Source organism: Canis aureus, chromosome 24 (genome assembly GCF_053574225.1).
Source record: "Canis aureus isolate CA01 chromosome 24, VMU_Caureus_v.1.0, whole genome shotgun sequence".
NCBI classification, from domain to species: Eukaryota; Metazoa; Chordata; class Mammalia; order Carnivora; family Canidae; genus Canis; species Canis aureus.
The window spans coordinates 41,023,172-41,046,833 of NC_135634.1; the positions used below are offsets into that span (position 1 = coordinate 41,023,172).

The window sequence follows — 23,662 nt, forward strand, 5'->3', positions numbered from 1 at the left end:
CAGTCCCAGTCCACATGTGATGAGTTACCCTGGACAGTGCTGCTGACCTTGGCCAGGTCCAGACACAGGACAGATGGGTGGGGCCCCACCTGGGGCTTGGGGCCCGGGGACATGAGCCCTATGTACCCTCATCTAAAGACAGTAATGCCAGAATATTCACAACATTATTTGTAATAGCAAGAAAAACTGGAAATCCTTTAAAATTCTGCCCAAATGAAATTAATAGAATAGATTATGGTACCTTCATACAATGGAACACACACAGCCTGTCTTAGCCTGGGTGCCCCAGTGCAAAGCACGGGACAAGGAGTTGATGCAAACCATTTGTTGGAGATTCAAAGGAGATAGGGTGGGACGCCTGGGTGGCTCAGTGGTTGAGCATCTGCCTTCGGCTCAGGTCATGATCCTGGGGTCCTGGGATCGAGTCCCACATCGGGCTCCCTGCAGGGAGCCTGCTTCTCCCTCTGCCTGTGTCTCTGCTTCTCTCTGTGTGTCTCTCATGAACAAATAAATAAAATCTTAAAAAAAAAAAGAGGAAAGTGATCCCACCCAAGAGCCAGGGAGCTGCAGTGTTTACCTCCTCGCTGGAGGACCACAGTGGTGGGTGGGGAGTGCCTGCTGCCAAGCCCACAACTGGGGCCCTTACAGAGCCCACAGAGAGATGCAGAGACTGGCAGCTGGAGACCCCCAGGGTGGAGCAAAGAAGTTACAGGCTGGAGGGAAACGTGGAAGGCCTGGACATTAAAAGGAGCAAGCAAGCAGGGCTTTCTGAGCTGACATGGATCACCCTCATGATGCTCATGAAAAAGACAGTGACTGACCATCCAGGCTGTCCGGTCAGCCCCCTGCGTTTGAAGGCCAGGCCCACACTAGCTGTGGGACCTCAGGCACATTTCTTATCCTCTCTGTTCCTCAGCTTCTTTCTCTGTCAATAAAAAGAATAATGTATGGCAAATGCTTATGCCTGGCACAACAATGCTAACTATTGTTATTATTACTACAAATAGTTCATTGTTCAAAAGGATAAAACAACCTGCCTGTCATATGATCCCACGTGTAGGGAAGCAAACGGACAGATATTTTCTCTAAATACATATTTATAAAGGAACATTGCTTGAAGGCTATGCAAGAAATAGCATTTTGTCATGCCTCAGGAGGGAAAATGCAAGCCCGGACAATGTTACATTCTTCACCAACAGCAAATGTGACCTTTATAATAAAGACTAATTAACATTTCTCCTTCACCATGAAGTCGCCGACTCAACAAACATTATCAACAGCCTTTAACACCTGCCTAAACTTCAAAATTCAAAATCGTACATCATTTGAACTTTCCCTTCTTTTCATGCTTTTTCATCATCATCGTAACAGCTACTGTTTATTGAGTACGCAAAAAAATACTAAAGGCTTAGAATTTTCTTTTTTTTTTTAAAGCTTAGAATTTTCAAGGAAGCTTACATGTACAGTATGTATTACAAAACAGACAACGATAAAACATGAAATGTAATTATACAGACAAAAAACATTGGGGGCATTTTGAGGGCATATCAATTTAAATATTACACAAATTGTAAACAACAATCTGAAAGAATAAATGATGACTTCAGCTCCTTTTTTTTTTTTTTTTTTTTTTTTGACCTATGTTAGTTACTCTTACTTGGTAAGATTTCTTGAATATAAGACTCAGGAAATTAACTACTTTTTCATCAGTTCTGGGAATTATCTTTTCATCTTATAGGTAATTTACCCAAAAAAAAAAACCCTCCTAAATGATCTTTTGTGAATGTCACACTTTACAATAATGTAACATTTAGAAACAACAAAACCTATGTTTAAACATAAAATGGTGATTGAGAAAGAGACAGCCAATTAACCACCTATAAATCTCTTTAATGTACTTCATTCTGGACACATAAGGCCGGATCCAGTGAGCTAATGGAACTTTGGGGAGAAAAAAAAGAAGGAGTGGAAATGTTTCACTCGGTGGTAAGAATGATAAAATGCCATTCGGTATAGAAATGGGTCTTGGTTTGAGAAGGTGCCATCAAAAATGCTTTTAAAATAAAGCAAAACAAGAAATGGTAATTTTCATTATTCAGTTCTGGACCCCTTGCCGTTCCTCCTCCATCGCCCTCATCTGTTAAGCTGACTTCCTTGCCATTTCTGAATAAGCTCTGCTCTTCCACAGACTCAGTGTCCTGTCCCAGGATTGTCCCTCCCACTCTCAAGGTCATTTCTTAGTGCTCCTATGAAGACTCCCCAACCTCCAGCCCTCCCCCCACACACCCTTCAGAACTAGATACCTCTCCAAGATGCTTCTTTAATGACACCCTCATCTGTTACAGTGACCACCTCTTTATCCCCCAATCCCACACCCCCTAGACCATGAGCTCCTGGAGGGTACAGTCTATGAGCCCAAGACCATGACGGTAGGAAAGACAACAAATACTTAATAAAATAATATGAACAGTGAAACAGATTCCACACTGAGGTGAGCAGAGTATAACCCCATACGTGAGCAATGACCCTGAATGCAGCAATGTTCGTAACTTCTTGTTGAGCTAGAACACGGGCATTGTCATACCTTTATTTCAACCATATTAAATGGCAAAAATAACCCCTACTCTACAAGTAGAAAAACTAGCATAAAATATTAAATGCCTACTTATTTATAGCTGCTGGGGAAGACTGTGGTTTGTTTTATACTTAGTGCTTTTTTTTTTTTGTATTAACAGGTAATTTATTATAGGATAATTTTTTTAAAGAAATACACTAAACCTTGTATCACAATATTAAATCTATCAGAAAGCTGCTCACGGAATTTTTCCAAACGCCAATCTTTAAAATAGTCCTTGCTAGTTCATCCAATTTGAGTAAATAATTTATCCACAGCAGTGTAGAGAAAAATTCCAATCTCCTTAAACTATTTCATATGAAAAAAGGGGGATCAGTTAAAAAAAAAAACTGTTTACAAGTAAATACCTGAGCTTACTTATTTATAAGGCTATAATGGAATTAACTTCAGGATGAACAGACATAAATAACAAGCCCACAGGAGATGTTTCTATAACTAGAGAATCATTAAATAATCAAAAGAATTTTGCATCTTTAAAAAAGAATTTTAAAGAAATATTTTGCTAACTATGCATCCTCCATCTATGAACAATAATATGATGTACAGTGGATTGTTCCCTGGATTCAGGCTAGCAAAAAGAGAAAAAAAATGCCCAGTGGAAAGAATGATTGACTTTCAGATGTAATTTCTCTGATCTATCTATTGATCTTTCCTTCTTTCTTTCCTCTTTCTCTTTCTTTTTTTTCTTTCTTTCTTTCTTTCTTTCTTTCTTTCTTTCTTCCTTTCTTCTTTCTTTCTTTCTTCTTTCTTTCTCTTTTTTTTCTTTCCTATTGTGTACATAGAACTGCCTCTGAGGTTTATGACTTTCAGTGAAAGATAGCAAAATCAGAAAAGATTCCCTGAATTCAGAAACAACAGTCGTCTTGCCGGCTGAGGAACCTGTGACACATGTCATCCCCCCTTCGTCCTCCTCAGAGCCCAAGCGGACACCATGTCATCGGACCTGCTATACGGGCCTCCCTACCGAGGCTGCAAAAGCAGTAGGCTCCCGGCCAGCTGTACAAATAGAGGATGAAGGTGATGGGAGTGGACATGTCGCCCAGCCCTCTGGGGCCAGGGCATTCCTTTATTCTGTCGCTTGTTAATCATCTGTATCAGGCACGGCTCTTGAGCAGGGCTAAGATCAAATCATTCTGATTTCACAACTTGGTACAACAGACCAACAGACAGGAGAATATGTACATTTTTAAAACCAAGATCTTCAGCTCAGCCTTTTGGGTTGCCACTGATGTGCTTGCTCCTCGGGACCAAACCCTTTGGGGAATGACAAAAACCTAAGAAAACCTTTGCCATTTTAGCAGTATGAGGTCTGGGACAAATAAGTACAGAGACACAACTACAGATATATACACACTCACACTTTGCCTGCGACAGCTCTCTGCTCCTTCCCAACTAGGAGCTGAATCAGTACAAAGAACTATATGTTTGTTCCTTCATTCATTCATTAATGAACAAATGAGTATGAAAAATGCTTTTATTTAATTTTTAAAGACTTTATTTATTTATTTGAGAGAGGGACAGAGCACACAAGCAGAGGGAGAAGGAGAAGCAGGCTCCCCACTGAGCAGGAAGCCTTATGTGGGACTCGATCCCAGGACTTGGAGATCGTGACCTGAGCCGAAGGCAGACACTTAACTGACTGAACCACCCAGCTGCCCGAAAGATGCTTTCATGATACCAGTTACACACACATTTCCAAATCGTCCTTGGTCTCTAAGATCACTGACACAGTGATCATCAAAGTGTCCAGGAAAGGGAAGGAGTTTGTTGATTGAGTCTGGTTGTGTGTGCCTACCAGTCTCCAGACCTTGCATCATTTAATCCGACCACCAACACTGAAGAAGTGTGAATTATTATCCCCATAGAGACAAGAAAAGTCTACTGAGGGCCATAACTTACTCAGACTCATGTAAGTTTGCACTCAAACCCTCATGAGCCAGCTGCTCTCCCAAACCCCGCCCCCTCCCACTACCTCGGCCTGGCACCCTGGGCAGTTCTTCCACCACACCACGCCTGCATGGACACGTCCATGGCCTCCAGCCTTGTCTTATTTGTAAACTTAAAAGAAAACTTTCTTAAGGTACTCCATGTCCTTTTGTCAAGTTTCCTTAGGAAACAGCAAAGTCATCAAAATAATTAAAGAACTCTATTTTTGTCGTTCTCACATCTGATTTTCTAATCCTATCCTCTGTGTCCAACTGTTTCCTAGACACCTTCTTGAACCTTCCATTAATTCACACTCATCACAGGAGAAGCTAGACCATCACTCCCAAACGAGTTTCCCTGCCCTCTTCTTCCCAGACCCAGCAGATGGCAACTTTTTCCTTCCCAGCTGTCAGCTGTCCCCAGCTCTCCAAGCCCACCCCATGGCCAAGGCTACCAGACCTTCCTTGACTTAAATCCCACGTGTCTGCCTTACTGTTGTCTCCCTGCAGAGGCTCCCTGTCCTGGCCTTGTCATCTCGAGTGGGTTACCCAAGCCCCAGCCTCCCTCCATTCCTTCCCCTTGGGCTTCTCTCCATGTCTACACATGACTGTCAACTCCTCTTCAGTCTTCTCTTGACTGTATCACTGCTTCCATCACCTCCTGGAATGGGGACGGTCTACCCTTCTCCACCCCAGCCAACCCTACTCCCTGTCATTTCCACACCTACACCTTCTGCTCCAAGCACACGTGTGCCTCCTGCTTGCCTGAAGCAATGGTAGCCTTTCTCCAACTGTAGCTCAAATTCTACCTTTCTCCAACCAAAACTTTGGTGGTGATAGTGGTGGTGGTGGTGGTAGCAGCAATGGCAACCGCTACCATTCACTGAGCACTTGTTCTAGTTGCTGACACAGCAGTGCACGTTCTTTGCGTGGAATCATTACATCCATAAAGCAGAAAGCCACCCTGTATCGCCTTTTCTATTTCCCAAATGAGGAAACTGAAGCACAGAGAGATGAAGCGAGTGACCAGAGGCCATTTGACTGTCACCTGGGGAAGCAGAGATTCGAACTCACATCCTCGGACTTCAGTCGCTCCTTCTCTTTTTACCCCAGTCCTGATCAATCTCACTCTCATACAAACTCTCCTAAATGACCTCCCCCCTACAATAACACCTATATAGACTCATCACCTATGTTTCATTCTTCTTTCATGCATGTTACTCTCATTAGTATCTGCTCGGAGTGATGTCTTCTGGGGCCCTGGGGTCAGGATCCGTGTACATTTTATGAACACCCCAGAACCATGGCCACTGCCTTGCACGAGACACATTCTAAACACAAACTCATGGAATACTTGAATGGACCAAGACCTTATAATGAACAATTCAGGGGCACCTCTCCTGCCTTTTTCATGCTTGACTGTAATTCAAAGATTGATCCACTAGGTGACACTATAACATCACTTAGAGCCGCAGACAGGGCTCCATGCGTAGCTTGACCTTTAATTAAGTGCCTCCTGGGTCTTCCCCTGTAATGGGAAAAACTGCTGGATATCATGAAGGGTTATACAAATAAGTAACAAAAGGGTGTTATTCAAGTAATAGACAGTCCAAGGGGACTGGACTGTGGTGGCAGAGCATTTTCTTGTTCCTTAAGATCGCCTCACTTGTTAATGAGAGGATAAAGTGGTCCACTTAGCCCAGAGTAGCGCTGACCCAGGATATCCAGCTGCTTGAGAGGCCGGGTGGTGCCCTGGGAAGAGCAGTGTTCCAGTGTTCCAGAAGGTAGGGCTGTGCCGCTGAGCAATAGATAAAGTCACCTCTTGAACCTGGTTATTGAAGAGCGGCTTTCCCATTCTTAAAAATGGTGGAAGGGCAGCCCAACATCATACATCTGCTGTGGAAGGGCACCTGGGTGGCTCAGTGGTTGAGCGTCTGCCTTCAGCTCAGGTCGTGATCCTGAGGTCCTGGGATCGAGTCCCACATCAGGCTCCCTGCATGGAGCCTGCTTCTCCCTCTGCCTGTGTCTCTGCTTCTCTCTGTGTGTCTCTCATGAATAAATAAATAAAATATTTTTGAGTTTTTTTTTTAAAACCATACATCTGCTATGGGAACTGCATGAGGCAGTGTGGAGAGCTCGTGAGGCTCCCTGAGGAGCTCCAACCAGTTGACCCTCACTCTGTTCTGATGTCCCTGCCCCTGGTCATCTCTGCGCTTTTCTCCTGTGTCTTCTCTGCCTGCCCCCCTTCCTCCTGCTGGGGGGAATCCTCCTGGAGTTCTGCAGGGCTGCCCTGACCTCTTCTCACTTTCTCTAAGGCAAACTTGACCTATTCCATGGAGTCAATGGCATCCAATGCTGAACAACCAACTCCTCCCTCCACTTCCCTTTCTAGCCCAGACTTCTTCATGGAGCCCTGTCCACATTCAATTGACCTCCAGCTCTACAAATCCAATACAGGACTCGAAGACCCATGATCATGCCCCCAGTGTCCTCCTTGGCCATACACCACTTCCTAGATGGCTGTTTACCTCTTACCGTACCTCCACTGCCCCCCTCGTTCCTATCAATCCTGCCTCCCAAATATTCCTGACACTCACCCGCTTCCTCCAATATCTCACGTACCCCCTTGCTAAGCAATCTCTCCTCCCACCTGGGCAACTGTAGAAGCCCCTGACAGGTTTTCCCTAACATCGTCCCCCATATACACTCACTCTATGCCCCAAACATAACATAAATCCAACCTGCTTTTACCTTCCTTAAAATCCTTCAGAAGGCAGCCTGGGGTGGCTTAGTGGTTTAGCGCTGCCTTCAGCCCAGGGTCTGATCTTGGAGACCTGGGATCGAGTCCTGCATCAGGCTCCCTGCATGGAGCCTGCTTCTCCCTCTGCCTGTGTCTCTCTCTCTTTCTCTCCATTTCTCATGAATAAATAAATAAAATCTTTTTTAAAAAATCCTTTAGAGCCTTCCTTATGACAGACAGGAGAACCTACACCTGATTTTCCCACTGCACGTCATGTCCCTTGCTCCCTCACCTAGGTCAACCAAACCTTTCTGGGCACCTTTTGGCCCCTCAAACATGCCAGCCCATCTCCTTCTCACTTCAGGACCCCAACAGAGGCTGTTCTCCAGGCCCAGATACTAGCAGTGGGTTGAATGGCGGCCACAAAAAGATATGTTCACATCCTAAGCCCCTGGAATTTGTGGATTTTGCCTTACATGGCAATACAGGTGCTAAAGTGAAGGACCTTGGGGCACCTGGGTGGCTCAGTGGTTGAGCATCTGCCTTTGGTTCAGGTCATGATCCCAGAGTCCTGGAATCAAGTCCCATATCAGGGTCCCTGCAGAGAGCCTGCTTCTGCCTCTGCCTATGTCTCTGCCTCTCTCTGTGTGTCTCTCATAAATAAATAAGATCTTTAAAAAATAAAATAAAAATAAATAAAGTGAAGGACCTTGAGAGGAGTATGTCTTGGATTATCCGATGTGTCCTAAATGCCATTACATGGACCCTGCTAACAGGGGCACAGAGGAAGATGTGTCACAGACACACAGAGAAGAAGGTGGTGTGAAGACAGGCAGAGACTGGAGTGACATGGACACAAGCCATTGGATGCTGGAAGCCACCAGAAGCTGGAAGATGCAGTGAACGAAGCCTCCTCTCTTGCCTATGGAGGAGTGTGGCAATGGCGACACCTTGCTTATGCACGACTGGCTCTAGAACTTGCGAGAAAATAAGCTTCTGTGGTTTTAAGCCACCAAGCATATGGCAGTTGTGGCAGCTCGAGGAACCAACAGGACATGCTTCCAGGCCATCACTAGGTGGCCTCTGATTCCACTGCTGTCTCAGCCCTGCCCTTGCCCCAGCCCCCACACAGGCTCCCATATAAAACCAAATCAGGGGATCCCTGGGTGGCTCAGCAGTTTGATGCGTGCCTTTGGCCCAGGGTGTGATCCTGGAGTCCCGGGATCGAGTCCCGCATCGGGCTCCTGCTGTGGAGCCTGCTTCTCCCTCCTCTTGTGTCTCTGCCTCTCTCTCTCTCTCTCTATCATGGATAAATAAGTAAATAAATCTTAAAAACAAAAACAAAAACAAAAACAAAAACAAATCAGGGCATCATGTTATTCCAGGGAGAGAGCCAGGGTCTCTGTCCATTCTTACCCGGAGGCACCCCGAGCTCCTAACAGTGCCTGGCACCCCTCAGTTACCCAGAAATAATGGCCAAAGGCTGAATCTCTGTCCCTTCTGCTGGACTCTGAGCTCCAGGCCACAAGGACCTTTTTCTTTATCATCAAAGCCTCACGATGCCAGGCACAAGGCAAAGTTCAATGTCTATTTGCCGAAAGAATGGGATGAATGAATGGTCATTTGCTGAATGAATTGCAGATAAGCTCATATGACAAGAGGAGTGAAAAAATTAGCACCTTTGAGACATAGCTGTCTCCCTGTGGATTTCTTGGCAACTTATAAAATGGTGTCTGCAAGAAGAAATCTACTTTTACCTTCTTTATAATTCAGCATTTTAACTAATTTAGTCAGATGTGACCCTCACCCTGGAGAGGTTTTCCAGAGCTACAAATACTGCTTCGCATTTTCCTCTGGGGAAAAGGCCCTGGTTTGGGAAGCACCTGCGTTGCCAGCCCTAATGTCTCACCACCGACAAGGCTGTCTCCCCTTCGGTAATGACCTTGATCCTCTCAAGTGCAGCGTAGTCTCACATTTGCTGAGCTCTGCGGCCGCCTGGCCTCAGTTCACGCTGGGTCGCAGAGCTCAGCAGTCTTCGTTGCTATGGAACTGAACTCCACATGAGGAGGCCAGAGGCTCTGCTGCAAATCACTGGCAGTTTAATGAGGTGACTGACCAGGGCAGATACACCAAAACCTACCTTCCGACCCACACTGCTGCTGGGATTCCCCGGTGAGGTTCTGCATACCTGGCCTGTTTGGAAAAACAGCATGTTCTCTACAACATAGCAGGCAAATATATGACTGTTTTCTCTCCTTCCTTCTCCAGCATGAGTGCAAGATTTAAAAGAGAGGGATCGACCAGCATAGTGAAAGTGGGTTAGTTAGTGTTGGAGTCATTCTCCCATACGGATACAAGCTACCTCTCCCACTGTGATTATTAACGGACCAAAGAGTATTAAACGATAGGCCTGTGTCCCTCTTGGTTTCCCACGCCCTGTTCAGAGATACTTCCTCCAGCACCTACACCTGCAGATCCATCCTTTTCACTTTTGCAAGCTTTTCATTCTTCAGAAATCAAGGTTAATATTCCTGACGGGGATCACTTTAACAAGCACAGCCGAAGTTGTAAACAGCGGGTGAGCTAAACTGTACTGGGAAATGTGTTTGTTGGGCACTAGGTTTTCTCCACTTTGGGGTTCTGAGGCCTTTACAGGACAAACGCACTGTCCAGCTCCCCACAGTCCCCAAGGCCAACGTCCCTTCCCCGGGTTCCTTACTCCGGCTACCTGCTGTTTTCTGAAAACACCTGAGATTTACCTAGGCAGGGTTTCATTTCTCAGAGAATTCTCCAAAAGGGACAAAATGAGCTAGGGAGTGCGTTCTTGGAGGAGAAAGATGTGGAAGGAAAAGAAGAAAGAAGAAAGCAGAAACCAAAAGTCTAAAGGGGTGGTGACAGATCAAATTTGTCAGTTGTCATTGGAATCTGCTTACACCAAAATATAACATAATTGACTTTTGTGAACTTTGGGACCTAAGAATAATTGCTCTGTGCCATTTATCAGGCTGTAGTTATAGAGTGTACTAGAATACAGCTGTGTGAGGGATAAAGAGATAGAGTTCTAGAACTTTGTGTGCAAATAATTTAACGACGAAAAATGTTAATAATTAAAATCCCTCAAGCAAATTCCATTTTTATCGTGGAATGCAGGGTCTTAGGAGTGTGAGGGAGAAAAGAATGAGATTGTGGGGCAAAATACTTGTACATTTTTTAGTGATTTAAAATTTCCACAGGAAACACTGCTTTGATAATGTGTGATTTTAAGCTTTCAAATCACAAAAACTAAGACAGGTCTTGAATTTTAAGCCATTTGATCCCTTGGGTAAAAAATCACCAAATTACAAAGTTCTTAATGGAACAGTTTACAGTTTGACAGTTGCTAGACTTCCTTGAATGAAAAAGAATATGGATATATTTTACACTTTATTCTGGGAAAAGCTATAGAAAGCATCCTTACCATCATGCTAACTGAAGTGGAACTTGTAAAAGGTCCCATCCTAGTCTATAAAGACACATAATTCTCCCTGCATGGAGGTAGCCACTAAAAACATGAAGATTCCTCCACTGAAATTAGTAAAGAAAACCTTCAAATCTTGCCCAATGCCACCTCATTTATATCCTTAAAGAGAAACTATCATGAGGTTAGGGGAAATGTCAGGGTGTGACTGCAAAATATTTTGGAAGCCAATTATATCGCTGTTGTATGTAAAAGGCCATGCCCACATCATAGGACCTAAGGCTGTTAAGGCCCACAGGGACCAGCCCCATAGCACAAACCCTTATTTCCCAGGTAAGACTCTGAACCCAAAAGAAGCCACAGGCATTCCAATCTCCCACCCTCCACCAGGAGCTCTTTCCCGAACCCTTAAAAGGTCCTGTTTGCTGCCACTGCTCAAACTACTCATTTCTGGCAACTACCTGAAATCACAAAGGAATTTGAATTTACATGAGATAATGCATTTCATAACAGGTTTGAACGATGTGTGTGCGTGGGTGGGGAGGACCAAGGGACTCCCTGCTAAATCTGTTCCCCCTTCTCTTAGATATGGCAGGTGTCCCTGCAGGCAAGCTACAGGCCAGCATGGCCACCCACCCAGGCTCCCAGTCCTCGCCAGGCTGGAGTCTGGGTTTTAATGTATTGATTTATGGGTACAAACTGCCTTTTATGAGCTATCTACTGTGATCATCTCAAAGCAATACAAGAAATTGATGCCCCAGTTCTTAAGGGGTGAAACAGAAGTCAGCAACTTACATTCTAGAGTGTCCACTGAAGGCCAGGACCCAGCATAAACATTCTATCTGTGTCCATATGACCACCTTGAAGGAGTGCATGCTTGTCATCTCAGCAAGAGGGTCAGGTGCATCCACATTTACACCCAAACAGAGCTACAGGCCAGGGTAGGAGCAATACCAGAAAAGGGAACTGGGTCCCTGCCAGGGGCATCAGCATAGCCAGGAGGTATTGGAGGGGATGCCTTGGAGACCTGGGGTCTCCACTGAACTCCCTTGGGGAGAGCAGGAAAGACAGAGGCAGAGTGCCAGTGGGAAGAGATTCCAGAAAACGGTAGGCAAGTGGGAAGGTTCAGATTATGCTCATGGGAGAGTGAGTGGCCCAACTGATGCAGCTGGAGGGAGGCCACAGGGAAACACACATGATCACTGGTGGAAACACATGTTGAAGCTAGACTGGGAGTCTCCAGGGTCCACCGATGAAGCTGAGCTTCCCTCTGCCAGAACTGAAGGAACCCATCCTTGGGTCCCTGCCTTCGCTACACCCCAGCTCCACCTCAAACTCACCCACCTCAAACAGCGTGGGTCCCCAGTTCAAACCCTACCTCCAGTCTGTCCACTGCGCGGGGCCAGCCTGGCTTCCCAGCAGTTGCTCCAGACACAGCAGTTTTGATTTGAGGCTTAAACTACTCACTCAGGCATTCATCCCTAAAAGGGGAATAATTTCCTTCTTAGGAATGCCTGGCTGTGCCACTAATGGGCTGCGCCGCCTGGGGCGGATCCTCAACCCTCCGGAATTCAGGTTATTCCCATTTCTCCAGTCCCCCTGGAGCTGTCACTGCAGCCCCAGAGACAGTATGTGAGTTGGCCGGCTGCTGGGCACTGGGGAGCACCCACCTCCCACACCACCTCCCAGTTACGCACAAGCCAAGCTCCCAAACTCCCAGCTGGAAACCTCTGCCAGCAACTTGCAGCCCCCACATGGGAGCCATCTGTTTCGGGAAGGGCAGAGGTGGACCGCTGCTCTGCATTCTGATCTCCCTGGCCACCCAGGAACAGGGACAGAGACCCTGCCTGCAGCCCGTCCCGTGAGCCCCCGTAACCCCTGGCACTGGACGCTGTGTTACGGGACGCAAGGTGCATTGCCTCTGATGGCCAAACACCCAATGCAACAGAAGAGAAAGGGCTAACGGTGTAAATACAAGGAAGCCAAGGCTCAGGCAGCTCCAAGTGCCCACCCCAGTTGGCAAAGTTATGACAAAAGTCTGGAGTTTGAGTCTGAGTGTAGTCGTCTTCTCGTGATCGTGGGGCAAATGCTGAAATTGAGGTCACATACCAGGGGGTGGCTCCTGTCCCTTCCATATACCAGCAATTGGAAATTCAGGTTTCTTGGACAGAAAGCTGAAAATATTAGTCACAGCGGCCTCCCAGAGCTGCTGTGGGATGAGAGCAAGGTTGCTCGACCTCAGCCCGGTTAGCACGTGGAGACAGGGCAGGTTTTGGTGTGTGTGGGGGCTGTCCTGGGCATTGCAGGTGCCGAGCACCACCCCTGGCCTATACCCACTAGACACCAGTGGTGTCCCTGCCATCCAGTTGGGCCAACCACAAGATGTCTCTAGACATCGCCACATGTCCTCACTATAAACACTCTCAGCCTCATTTAAATCATAGCTTTTCCGGCAGCCCTGGTGGCCCAGCAGTTTAGCGTCGCCTTCAGCCCAGGGCCTGATCCTGGAGACCCAGGATCGAGTCCCATGTCAGGCTCCCTGCATGGAGCCTGCTTCTCCCTCTGCCTGTGTCTCTGCCTCTCTCTCTCTCTCTCTCTCTGTGTGTGTCTCTCATGAATAAATAAAATCTTTAAAAAATAATCAATCAATCAATCAATCAATCAATCAGAGCTTTCCCCCAAGCAACTGTTCCTCTTTATTTTTTGGTGCCCTCACCCTCTTCCTCTCATGATCCATTATTCTTGAGTCTCAAGCTCAAAGGGCCTTAAAATGTAGATGCACTGGTGTCTTTTCCTTATTCTTTTTTAAAAGATTTTATTTATTTATTCATGAGAGACACAGCGGGAGAGGCAGAGACACAGGCAGAGGGAGAATCAGGCTCCCTGCAAGGAGCCCGATGCGGACTCGATCTCAGGACCCCGGGATCACGACCTTAGCAAAGGCTGATGCTCAACCACTGAGCCACTCAGGTGCCCCTCTTTTACTTCTTATTTATACGATCTTGGTATGTTTATATTTTTTTAAAAATCTCACACAAAAGCCAGGCTTCCCACCCCCACTCCCAAATAATGTGTCCGTTTATATGGAAAAGGCTAACGCACTTCTTAGATTGCTAGCTTTTAGCATCCTTAGGTTTCAAGAGAATTTCTGAGACATGATTAATCTACATAACATTATGTTAGTTTCAGGTATACACATAATAATCTGATACGTGAAAAAAAAATAAAAAAAAAATAAAAAAAAAATAATAATCTGATACGTGTATATATTGCAAAATGATCACAGAGTAAATTTTGTTATCATCATCGCACAGCTACTGGTTTTTTTTTCCCTCCTTGGGATAACTTTTAAGATCTACTCTCTGCAACTTTCAAATATACAAAGCAATATGAACTAAAGTCACTATGTTGTACAAAAGACTCCTAGGACTTACTTATTTTGTAATTGGAAGTTTGTACCTTTGGTTTTTAAGTTCTATCACGGAGGGAGCTTGAAAGAGCTCAAGATAAATTCTGAGCTCTTTTTTGAAGTACTAAAGAGACAAAGCAGTTTAAGCAGAAGGGGACTTGCCGTCGCATCAGTTCAATAAGGTAGCTGCTTTCAGGAGGAGAGCTGAACACAGGAGCCCCTACGTGTCGCACACGTCTCATGTGCAGATAAAGCCAAGCTATGGGGAAAAATATATGGTCCCTTCTCTCAGGAGATGTTTTGCATCCCCGTAGACTGATCTTTACTGAATTGTGGTTTTTGAGCATTAGGCCCTATAGGACTGATGTGGACATGTTTCAACAGAATCACTGAGCTGACTCAGAAACTCTCCGAAGTTTCTGAAGCATGCTCTTTTCTTGCAAGGTTCTGGGAGTATGTTTGATCTAATGCTCCAGCACCAATGAGTTAGTGGGCTGCCAACTACTGCTGTCAGAATATAAGGGAGGGCCCATAAATGTTCAAGTGACCCTATACACAGTGGCCTAGAGGGCTCTTGTGCACGGCAGGACAGAGAAGCCAGTGTAGTCAGCCGGAGCGCCGTCCGGTGTGGACTTGAGCAAGACACTACACCTCTCTGAGCTTTGATCTTCTGTCCTGCAAAGTCAACACGATAAGACGGCAAGAGAGCTGTCATGAGGAGTCGGAGAGCTAAAGCATTTTGAGTATGCAGAGCAGTGCCTGGCACATAAGAAGCACACAATAAATGCAGCTATCATTTGAATTCTAGAACACGATTCTATGTGATTTCAATAGGCATTATCCTAAAGAGTCTTGCAGTCCCATGTCCACATATACTACTTTATATAAGGTTAAACAAGCCTTCTTTCCCCTCTCCCTCACTGCATCTCATACTTCTCAGGGCCTTTAAAATGCTGATATGCAACCTGAGTTTTAAGATGGTGGTGACACAGTATGTGCCATTTGACACAAGGACCCTTTTTGCAGAAGGCAGCTCCCAAGACCAGGGTTGCATAAGACACTGGGTGAATCACAGCTTGCAATTCTAAGTGTGACATATAGTGTAATAGCATTGGGATCTCTTATCAGAATATACAGAACTTTAATCGTGAAATATAGAAACAGTGACCATTACCAGAACATTCTGAGAATCTGCGACTCCTCAAGCCAAGCATTCACAATGGCTCAAATTTCAGTATGCCATCCATGTGGATCTTTTTTACACATTTGATTGTGGTAAGGACACTTCATATGACATCAGTCGTCTCAACAAATTTTTTAAGTGAACATTGCATTGTTGCTGACTGTTGTTAGATGTTGTACAGCAGATCTCTAGGGTTCGTGCATCTTGCACCCCAGAAACTTTACACCCTTTGGTTAGTAGCTCTGCATCTCTCCCTCCCACTGTCTCTCTGTCCCACCGTCTGTGCTGATTTTTCCATCACTTACCCGAGACCCTTTTTCAGGAAAGCAATGGCACACCGAGCAATCTCTTCCTCCACAGGGGCCGACAAACTTCTTTCCACTCTGGAAAGTGAAGCATCTGGTTTAGTAAACCGGTATTGCACACTGAGCTGGGCACATGATGTGTACATGACAACGAGCACCTCGGTTTACCTAACCCACGAGAATTCCACAGTATACTTTTACCTCTGAATCTGTGAGAAGAAAGGACTAATGTTGATGTATCAAGAAGCAAAGAACTTAGACTGTGGCTTGGTGAGAGGGCTGATGATTATGTCAGCAAAATAAAAGTTCCTGTGAGCTAGCACTAAAAAGAAAAAAGAAAAAAAAAAACCTTCTATAGCCACTTTTCTTTGGCCAGAATCCTGCAAGGTCTCTCTCCTGGCAAGACATTTACTAAGTTGTGGATGATCTTAGAGTATAAAACATATGGTGAGGAAAACTGTAAGTGCACCATGGTGTCTCACTGAAATTGTAAATTTGGTTGCTTTACAGGACCCTCTGGCTTCCCCTCCAAGACCATGGAGTCCTTCCTAGTCACTGCTCTCAGCTCAGCCTTGGACTTCACATGACAGCTGTTTCCTGCAAATTGCTCTAACTCCAAGATGGTTCTTCTAATGTGTCTCCCAACCAGAAAGCTCCTGAACTTGAATAATCTGGGCTCTTTCTCCACTTCTCTTTCCTAACTTCTCTCCAACATTCTTTTTAAAGAGGTACTCCACACTCTCATATTTTCTTAACATTCATGCTTCCTCCAGACACACACACACACACACACACACACACACACACACACACACGCCCTTTGGGAAGAATCAGCCCCTTGTTCTCACAAATCCTCATTGTCTGTATCCAGAGTCATCTGTCACTTCAATACAAGCGCATAATCCCAGAGTAACTGTTTCCATAAGTAGATCCCTTAACGACAAAACAGCCACCATGATGCACCTGCGCTGACAATGAACACTGAGCATTCCTTCAGAGCCTGGGGCTGCGGGTTGGGAGGGAGTGGTGGCAAAAGCAGCTCTAGGTGCTGGTTGCTGAGAGTGCAGATAGGAATATTGGAAAGGCACTGGGGATAAACTTGGCCTAGTTCATGATATTGCCTGGTCCAGCCCTCACTGCAACGTTTATGTATTAACCACACATCTCTATGACTACTAGATCTTTCACACTCAAGGCTATAAATTTAGGCCTTTATGCCAAAGTATGATGGGGAACATAAAACATTTGAACCAGTATTTATATTCTGATGGAAGACCTCCATCCATACACACCTATGTGCATAAGTCGTATATGTAAATACATCTGAATATGTATAAATATGAATACACACACATATAAATATACACATGTATATGAATATGTGTATGGGAGGGAAAAGAGTCTATCCAGAATGTATTTTTTTTTTCAATCACGCAATTTAAACCTTTTTTTCTGGAAAAATATGCTCAGATGCAAACCAAAAATCTTTAAATTAAGCATTAATAAAATAAAAAGACATTAATATAAACAAAACTCTTTAGGGTCATTGAAAGCATACAGGAATGTGAACCTTGACAAGAATTAAGTTAAAAAATGTATTTGAAGTTTCAGAAATATATGCCTCTTGAGTTTTGAGTCACATTGTTATCTGTGAATACAGAAACATCAAGTTCGAAACTCTGATAAGGTGGAAAAAGAAAAAAAAAGAAAAGAAATGCCCAGGTCCAGGACAGTATGAAAACACTTAAAATAACTAGTCTGAACACTTGGGTTCATTTAAGGTTGGGATTCATTACTTGTGTTCAGTGAGATATCAAAACAACCAGAAAAGAAGGTCAGTTGATTAGCTGGCTTGATAATAAAGGCAAGTTTGTTCTTTCATTGTTTGTTTGTTTGTTTTTACTTAATTGTGCCAAGCATCACAGAGATGTTTGTAGCAAAATTACATTTCAGGAAAGAATCGGTTTAAAATAAATCAGCAGAGTCTAATAAAGGAACAGAAATAGTTCCCTATAAAGCTTTGGTACTGATGAAAGAAATAAGAGGTAATTTTAGTCTCTATGAATTTCTTCTACATTAGACATTTCCCAATAAATGCCACCTTAAAAGTGGGAGGTGTTTGTAGAGGACAAAACTGCACTTCAAAAACGGATCATATAAACCCATTTGAAAAAGATAAAGACATATCTCAGACAAGGCAACATTCGAAGTGCAAGCCACATTCACCAGGAACACACCGGCATTCTCAAAAATTAATGTTATTCCTCAAAGAAAAAAGAAGTTCCTATCTGTTTTATCTCAGATTTTTTAAAACAAATGTATGTGGAATAAAATGTTTGAGAAATAAGTTATTGATTTCTAGACTAATAACCAGTCCTACATTTGCACCTCTATTTTTTTTTTGGAAAAACATTTGCATATGATTAAAAATTCAAACAGAGCAAAAGAGTCTAATAGGAGAAGAAATGTTCTTTTCCAACCCAGACTCCCCGTACCCTCACCGAGACACATTCACTGTCCTCAGTCAGAGTCTGGGTAGTTTTGAACATGCTCACACCATGATCAGAGATGTGTGCACACACACACATGCACCTGTGCATGCGCATATGCACATGTACACACGTGCACATGTAGACATATGCACATGCACAGGTACATGCATACACATGTACACACACATACACATGCGCACAAGTACACACACACAAACTCACTGTTTTGTGATTTGGATCTTGTTTTCTTTTTACCAAAATGGCATATATCTCCATAACTTTCTGTTTTTTCTTAATCAGACATCTTCAAAATCATTCCAAGTTAATAGAATGGCTCTATAGCTTGATTAATCAGTCCTTCTTAGCTATCTCCCTTCTTTTGTTTCTGAATGCTCCCCTGCAATCAATATTCTTATGCATTTTCTTTATACCCAAGTTAGTATAAATACATATGATAAATTCCAAAAAGGGAAACCCCTGTGTCAACAGGATTATGCATTTGCAATTCGGGTGGAGAATGCCAAGTCGCTTTCCATACATACTGCATTGATTTATATCACTATCTTTAAAACCCAACTATAGTATGAGCTATTTTTTTGTGTGAAATCTCTAAAACCTATTTTTCAAGAATTTTATTCAGTCATATGGGACATGAGGAACAAAGGAAGTGAAATTTAAAACTCTGTAGACTCTTATAATTAGAGAAAAAAATACATAATACAAAAAAAAAACTTGAAGAAATCAGGTAAAAAAAATCCATATATATTTCAATGTAGTTCCATCCATTATTTCAGATGATGGTCTCAAATGTGTGTGAACTAAATGAAGCAAGTCTTATTATCCCTACTTGGGGAGAGCTTCTCATTCCCTGACATGTGTGCTTTTTCTTCCTAACTCATAGGAAAAGGGGAACAGAAGGCACCTTTCTATTTTGATTTGCTTTGAAAAGACCTATGTTAACTTAAATCACAGAAATTGTATTGAGTAAGTCCAAACTAGAGAGGATAGACAGATGAAGATGTGCTGAATAAAAGGACTTAACCAGTTCAGTTGTCTCAAGGTCTACCTGAGTTAGAGGCACTCCATAGTCTGATTTCCCAGAACCATGCGGGGTTGAGTTTAATAACTCAGATTCCTCAGTGAGGAAGCAGAAGAAAGAGATCTTATTACAGAATATTCTAGGCATATCTGTCTCCAGAATTAAAATATTCACATTTAATCTTATTATTTCTTGATTTAATCTTGAAGTGCCTCAGCTGCTTCCTGCCCATCTCCAATTTTTTTTTTAATTTTATGTTATAAAATAAAAAAAATCTCCAATACCTGGGTAACTTGGTAAGAAGTATTTACTGTAAAATAGGAAAGAAACCTCAGAGTCCACCTAGTCCAATGCTTCATTTTGCAGATGAGAAAACTGAGTCCTACAGAGTGGCTTGTTTGAAGCAAAAAGAGTTATAACGGGAGTAATGCATGCAGAGCTAATGAATGTACTTACCCCATATGCATGTTGTACAGAAAAGAGGATAAATATAAGTGACCTATGAAACAGCAAAAATGTAGATTAATTTAAACTGTTCATTTTCATGCAAAACAAACTAAAAAGAGAGAGAACAAAGAAATAAATCCCAGAAAGCTTCTTTTTATTTCTAATAGGCTGCTGTCATTAGTGACAATATTAATGTTATCCTCTCTGGCTGTCACATTACCTTCCTTCTTGCTAATTAGTCAAGTACTCACAGTCCTTTAGTGGGGTTTTCACTGTGCCTGGGACCCCGGGTCCACCCAGATAATCCAGAGTAATTCTCCCCAAGGCCAGCTGATTAGCCACCTTAGTGTCATCCACAAGCGTAATTCCCCATTGCCATATAACAGAACATATTCTCAGCATCCAGGGATTAGGATGTGGACCTTCTCAGGGGCTGTTATTCTGAGTATCATACTCATGAAGTGCCCTGTCCTAACTCAGCTAATTGCAGGGCCCCTGCTGTGCTCTGGACATTAGGAAGGTTTTTGCTATTCAAACCTAGTAAGAAAGCAAGAATCTGCAGCCTTTAGATGAGTGTTTTTCCCATTGGTGATGATGTGGGTGCAATTCAGGAGAGTAGAGCGAATTGGTATTTAATAAAAATGAATCACAAAAAAGTAGCATAATGCACAGGTTTCTGGAACAATGTGGCTTTTTGACACATGAAATGTTGAGACAATTCATAACTATAAAACCAACATTTAGAATAAATTATTGAATAAAAGCAAGTGATCGCACTAAGGACACTCACCAGGGATCTCTGGCCAAGGGCTTGATCCACCTGAATGAACACCTTACTGATGCCATGTGCATGGATTACCTCACAGTCAAGTCTTGGGACTTAAAAAAGATTGTCAGGTTTCTCTTCTCTTCCAGAAGACTCTCACTTATAAGTGAGGTTCTATGCCCTGGGTTTAAAGTTTGTATATGTTAAATATAAATACATCTCTTAAAACACAATATGCATCAATGTTGAAAATAATTACTTTCATTATTCATTGTAATGGAAATATTTTTAAAGGGGGAATTCAATTGTTTTTGATGAAACAATCTTACTGATGATTAAACTGAATATCAATTTTATATTTAGAAATTAAAAAATAATTTCCAGTTATTTATGTCAAATATATTTTTGAGAAATGAAAAATAGGTGTATATAATGCAAGTATAAAATATTGCTTCATTGTGTTAAATGGCATATTCCTCTATGTAACATCTGCCCTTGAAAATCCAAGTTAAAATTCACTTAAGTGCATGTTTTTTTTTTCACTTTTTGAAACTAGGAAAGGAACCCTTTAGTATAGAAATACTTTGCACAAATACAGCCAATATGTAAAAAAAATATTTTTATGCAAAATGGTACAGCTGCTGTAGAAAACACTTTGACAGTTCCTCAAAAAATTAAACACAGAAGAGAAAAAAAAAAGAAAAAAAAATTAAACACAGAATTACCATACAATCTAGCAGTTCCACTCCTAGGTATATAGGTATATACCATGATAAATGACATTATTTTCATGCATAAACTTGTACATAAATATTCATAGTAGCCAAAAAGTGCAAACAACCGAAATGTCCATCAACTGATGAATGGGTAAGCAAAATGTGCTACATCCACATAATGAATTCGGCCATAAAAAGAATGAAGTACTGATGCATAGATGAACCTTGAAGAAAACATTATGTTAAGTCAAAGAAGTCATATATTATATGACTTGCATTAAATCATGTATATGATTGCATGATCTCATGTATATGAAAAACCCAGAATAGGCAAATCCATGGAGACAGAAAATAGAGTAGCAATTGTCAAGGGTTGGAAGAGGAGAGTTGGAAGGTACAGGGTTTCTTCTCTTGAGGTAATGGGATGTTCTGGAATTAGTGGTGACAGTTGCGCAACATTATGAATATACTAAAAACACTGAATTATAAACTTTAAAAGAGTTCAAATTGTGAATTCTATTTTGTGAACTTTATCTCAATAAAAAAAGAAAAAAATATTTTCACTCAAAGCACTCTATCTTTGATAAAATATCTCTGGCTTAAAGGAATGTCTTGAATGGAAGTATCTCGAAACTGAAACGTCTCATCTTTAAAATTCTGGCTTCTCTGAAGACCTGTATCAATGAGAATTGGGCAAAGAGAAGAAAACTGGTATTGTTGGGGCTATTTTTAAATTTCTGGATAAAATCTAGATAAACTCAATGCCATATTTATGGGAGACTAGTTCTCCAAGTAGGTGGCTGGACAACATTCCATGATACAGTTTGAAAAACAAGTAGAAGCGGAATCACTCTGAGTGCCCAGATCATTTCCCATCCCCAAATCCATCATTTTAAATACTTCTTAAAGCTGCATTCTGGGAGCAAGTGTCAATAAAACAAATTATTGCTTTGGAAGAAATACACAAATTGGCTTGAATCATTCAAAAGCTACTAGATATTTTAAACAAATGGGAAACAGTAAAAAAAAAATTTAAAGAAAACCAAGGACATTTGCATTTAACCCCCAAAGAGATACATGATGCATTTAATCCCTACACATATTATGATAAAGGGTGTACAAAAAGGAATTTTATTAAAATAGAGTGTTGTCGTGGTCACTTTCAGAACAAGAATGCCTGATCATAGTCCTAACACTTAGGTGTTTCTCAAAATATTTTGTATTTGAATGGATGGATGGCTGGATGGATGGGTGGATGGACAGATGGACCAATCCACAGAAATCTAACTGGTCTGTCATGAGTGAAAGTACATTGCTGATTGGGAGTAGCCAATGCATCCTCATCACCATGTACTTAGTAAGTCCTGTGACAACAGGGATTTTATCTTTTTTTATTCACAGTTATCCCCAGTGCCATAATAGTGCCTGGACTATAGTTAGTGCTTAATATATATATATATATATCCATTAGATGAATGAATTTACAGAAGATATTTTGGGACCTTCAGAACGTGAATCAAATACATTTACTAGAGGATGCGAGAAAGACCAACTTTGAATACAGAAGAGGTGATAGAGGAAAGGAGAAAGGGGGAGACAGAAAGAGGGATCATACAGCCTTGGGGGAAGTGGAGAGACAGTGACGTTGATTATGCCAGGGACCCCCTGCTAAGAGTACTGAGTACATCAAGTCACTTACTTCACCACAATTTAGTAAGGAAAGTATTAGTTCTGTTGTAAAGGAAAGCCAAATTAAGTCATTTTAAGTAATTGGTGCAAAGTTACAGAGCTAATAAATGGTAGAGCTGGGTTTTTTTTGACTGTAATATATATTCCTTCTCCCAGTTGACACCTAAGCATGGCAGCCTGCAGATGTCTGCTCTCATCTTCCTCTAAGAGGGGTTTTTAAATTATGTACATCCCTTCTTTTTTCACATGGTAACATCAAAAAAACCTTCATTTTATCTTTAAGTAGTTGCAAAGTATAATTGGAATATTGTACTTGGAGATCTATAAAATAAGAATGGTTGCAGCACTATTTTTTAAATTTTTTAAAAAGATTTATTTATTTATTTCAGAGAGAGAGAGAGAGAGAGAGAGAATGAATGGGGAAGGATCAGCGGGAGAAAGAAAGAAAATCTCAAGCAGAATCCCACTGAGCATGGAAGCTGACACAGGATTCAATCACACGACCCTGAGATCATGACCTGAGCTGAAATCAAGAGTTGGACGTTCAACTGACTGAGCCCCCCAGGCGCCCTGCGGCACTATTTTAAATGCAGTCAATGGATCATCATAAGCATCACAAGGATGGTTCTCACCACCATCAGCACATAGCAGTTTTTTGACTGCTAGAAATTTTACATCATTTTTCTTCTTGAATTTGTATTTCCATTCCATTCCCCCACATATATCCATATATCCTAGTGCAATGTTTTTATACTTGAAAATCTTATCCTGATCACCCTACCATACTTCTCTCCAACAACAACAAAATATATATATATATAAATTACATACTTTTTATTTCCTATGATCACAAATATCT

General features: G+C 42.4%; 1 protein-coding gene across 5 annotated transcripts in view; it reads right to left on the reverse strand.

Moving 5' to 3' along the window:
- The window catches only part of COL4A4 (collagen type IV alpha 4 chain), a 125,980-nt gene that overhangs the window by 88,153 nt on the left and 14,165 nt on the right, over positions 1-23,662 (reverse strand). For 4 of the 5 annotated variants that reach the window (XM_077869029.1, XM_077869027.1, XM_077869028.1 and 1 more), the window contains exons 3-5: positions 20,423-20,579; positions 19,642-19,684; positions 15,655-15,732 (exon numbers count right to left, since the gene is read on the reverse strand). In XM_077869029.1, the coding sequence (XP_077725155.1) occupies positions 15,655-15,732; positions 19,642-19,684; positions 20,423-20,484 (183 nt within the window). In that variant the 5' untranslated portion in view covers positions 20,485-20,579. The remainder of the gene's footprint in view (positions 1-15,654; positions 15,733-19,641; positions 19,685-20,422; positions 20,580-23,662) is intronic. The other variant, XM_077869030.1, reaches the window with a different exon arrangement.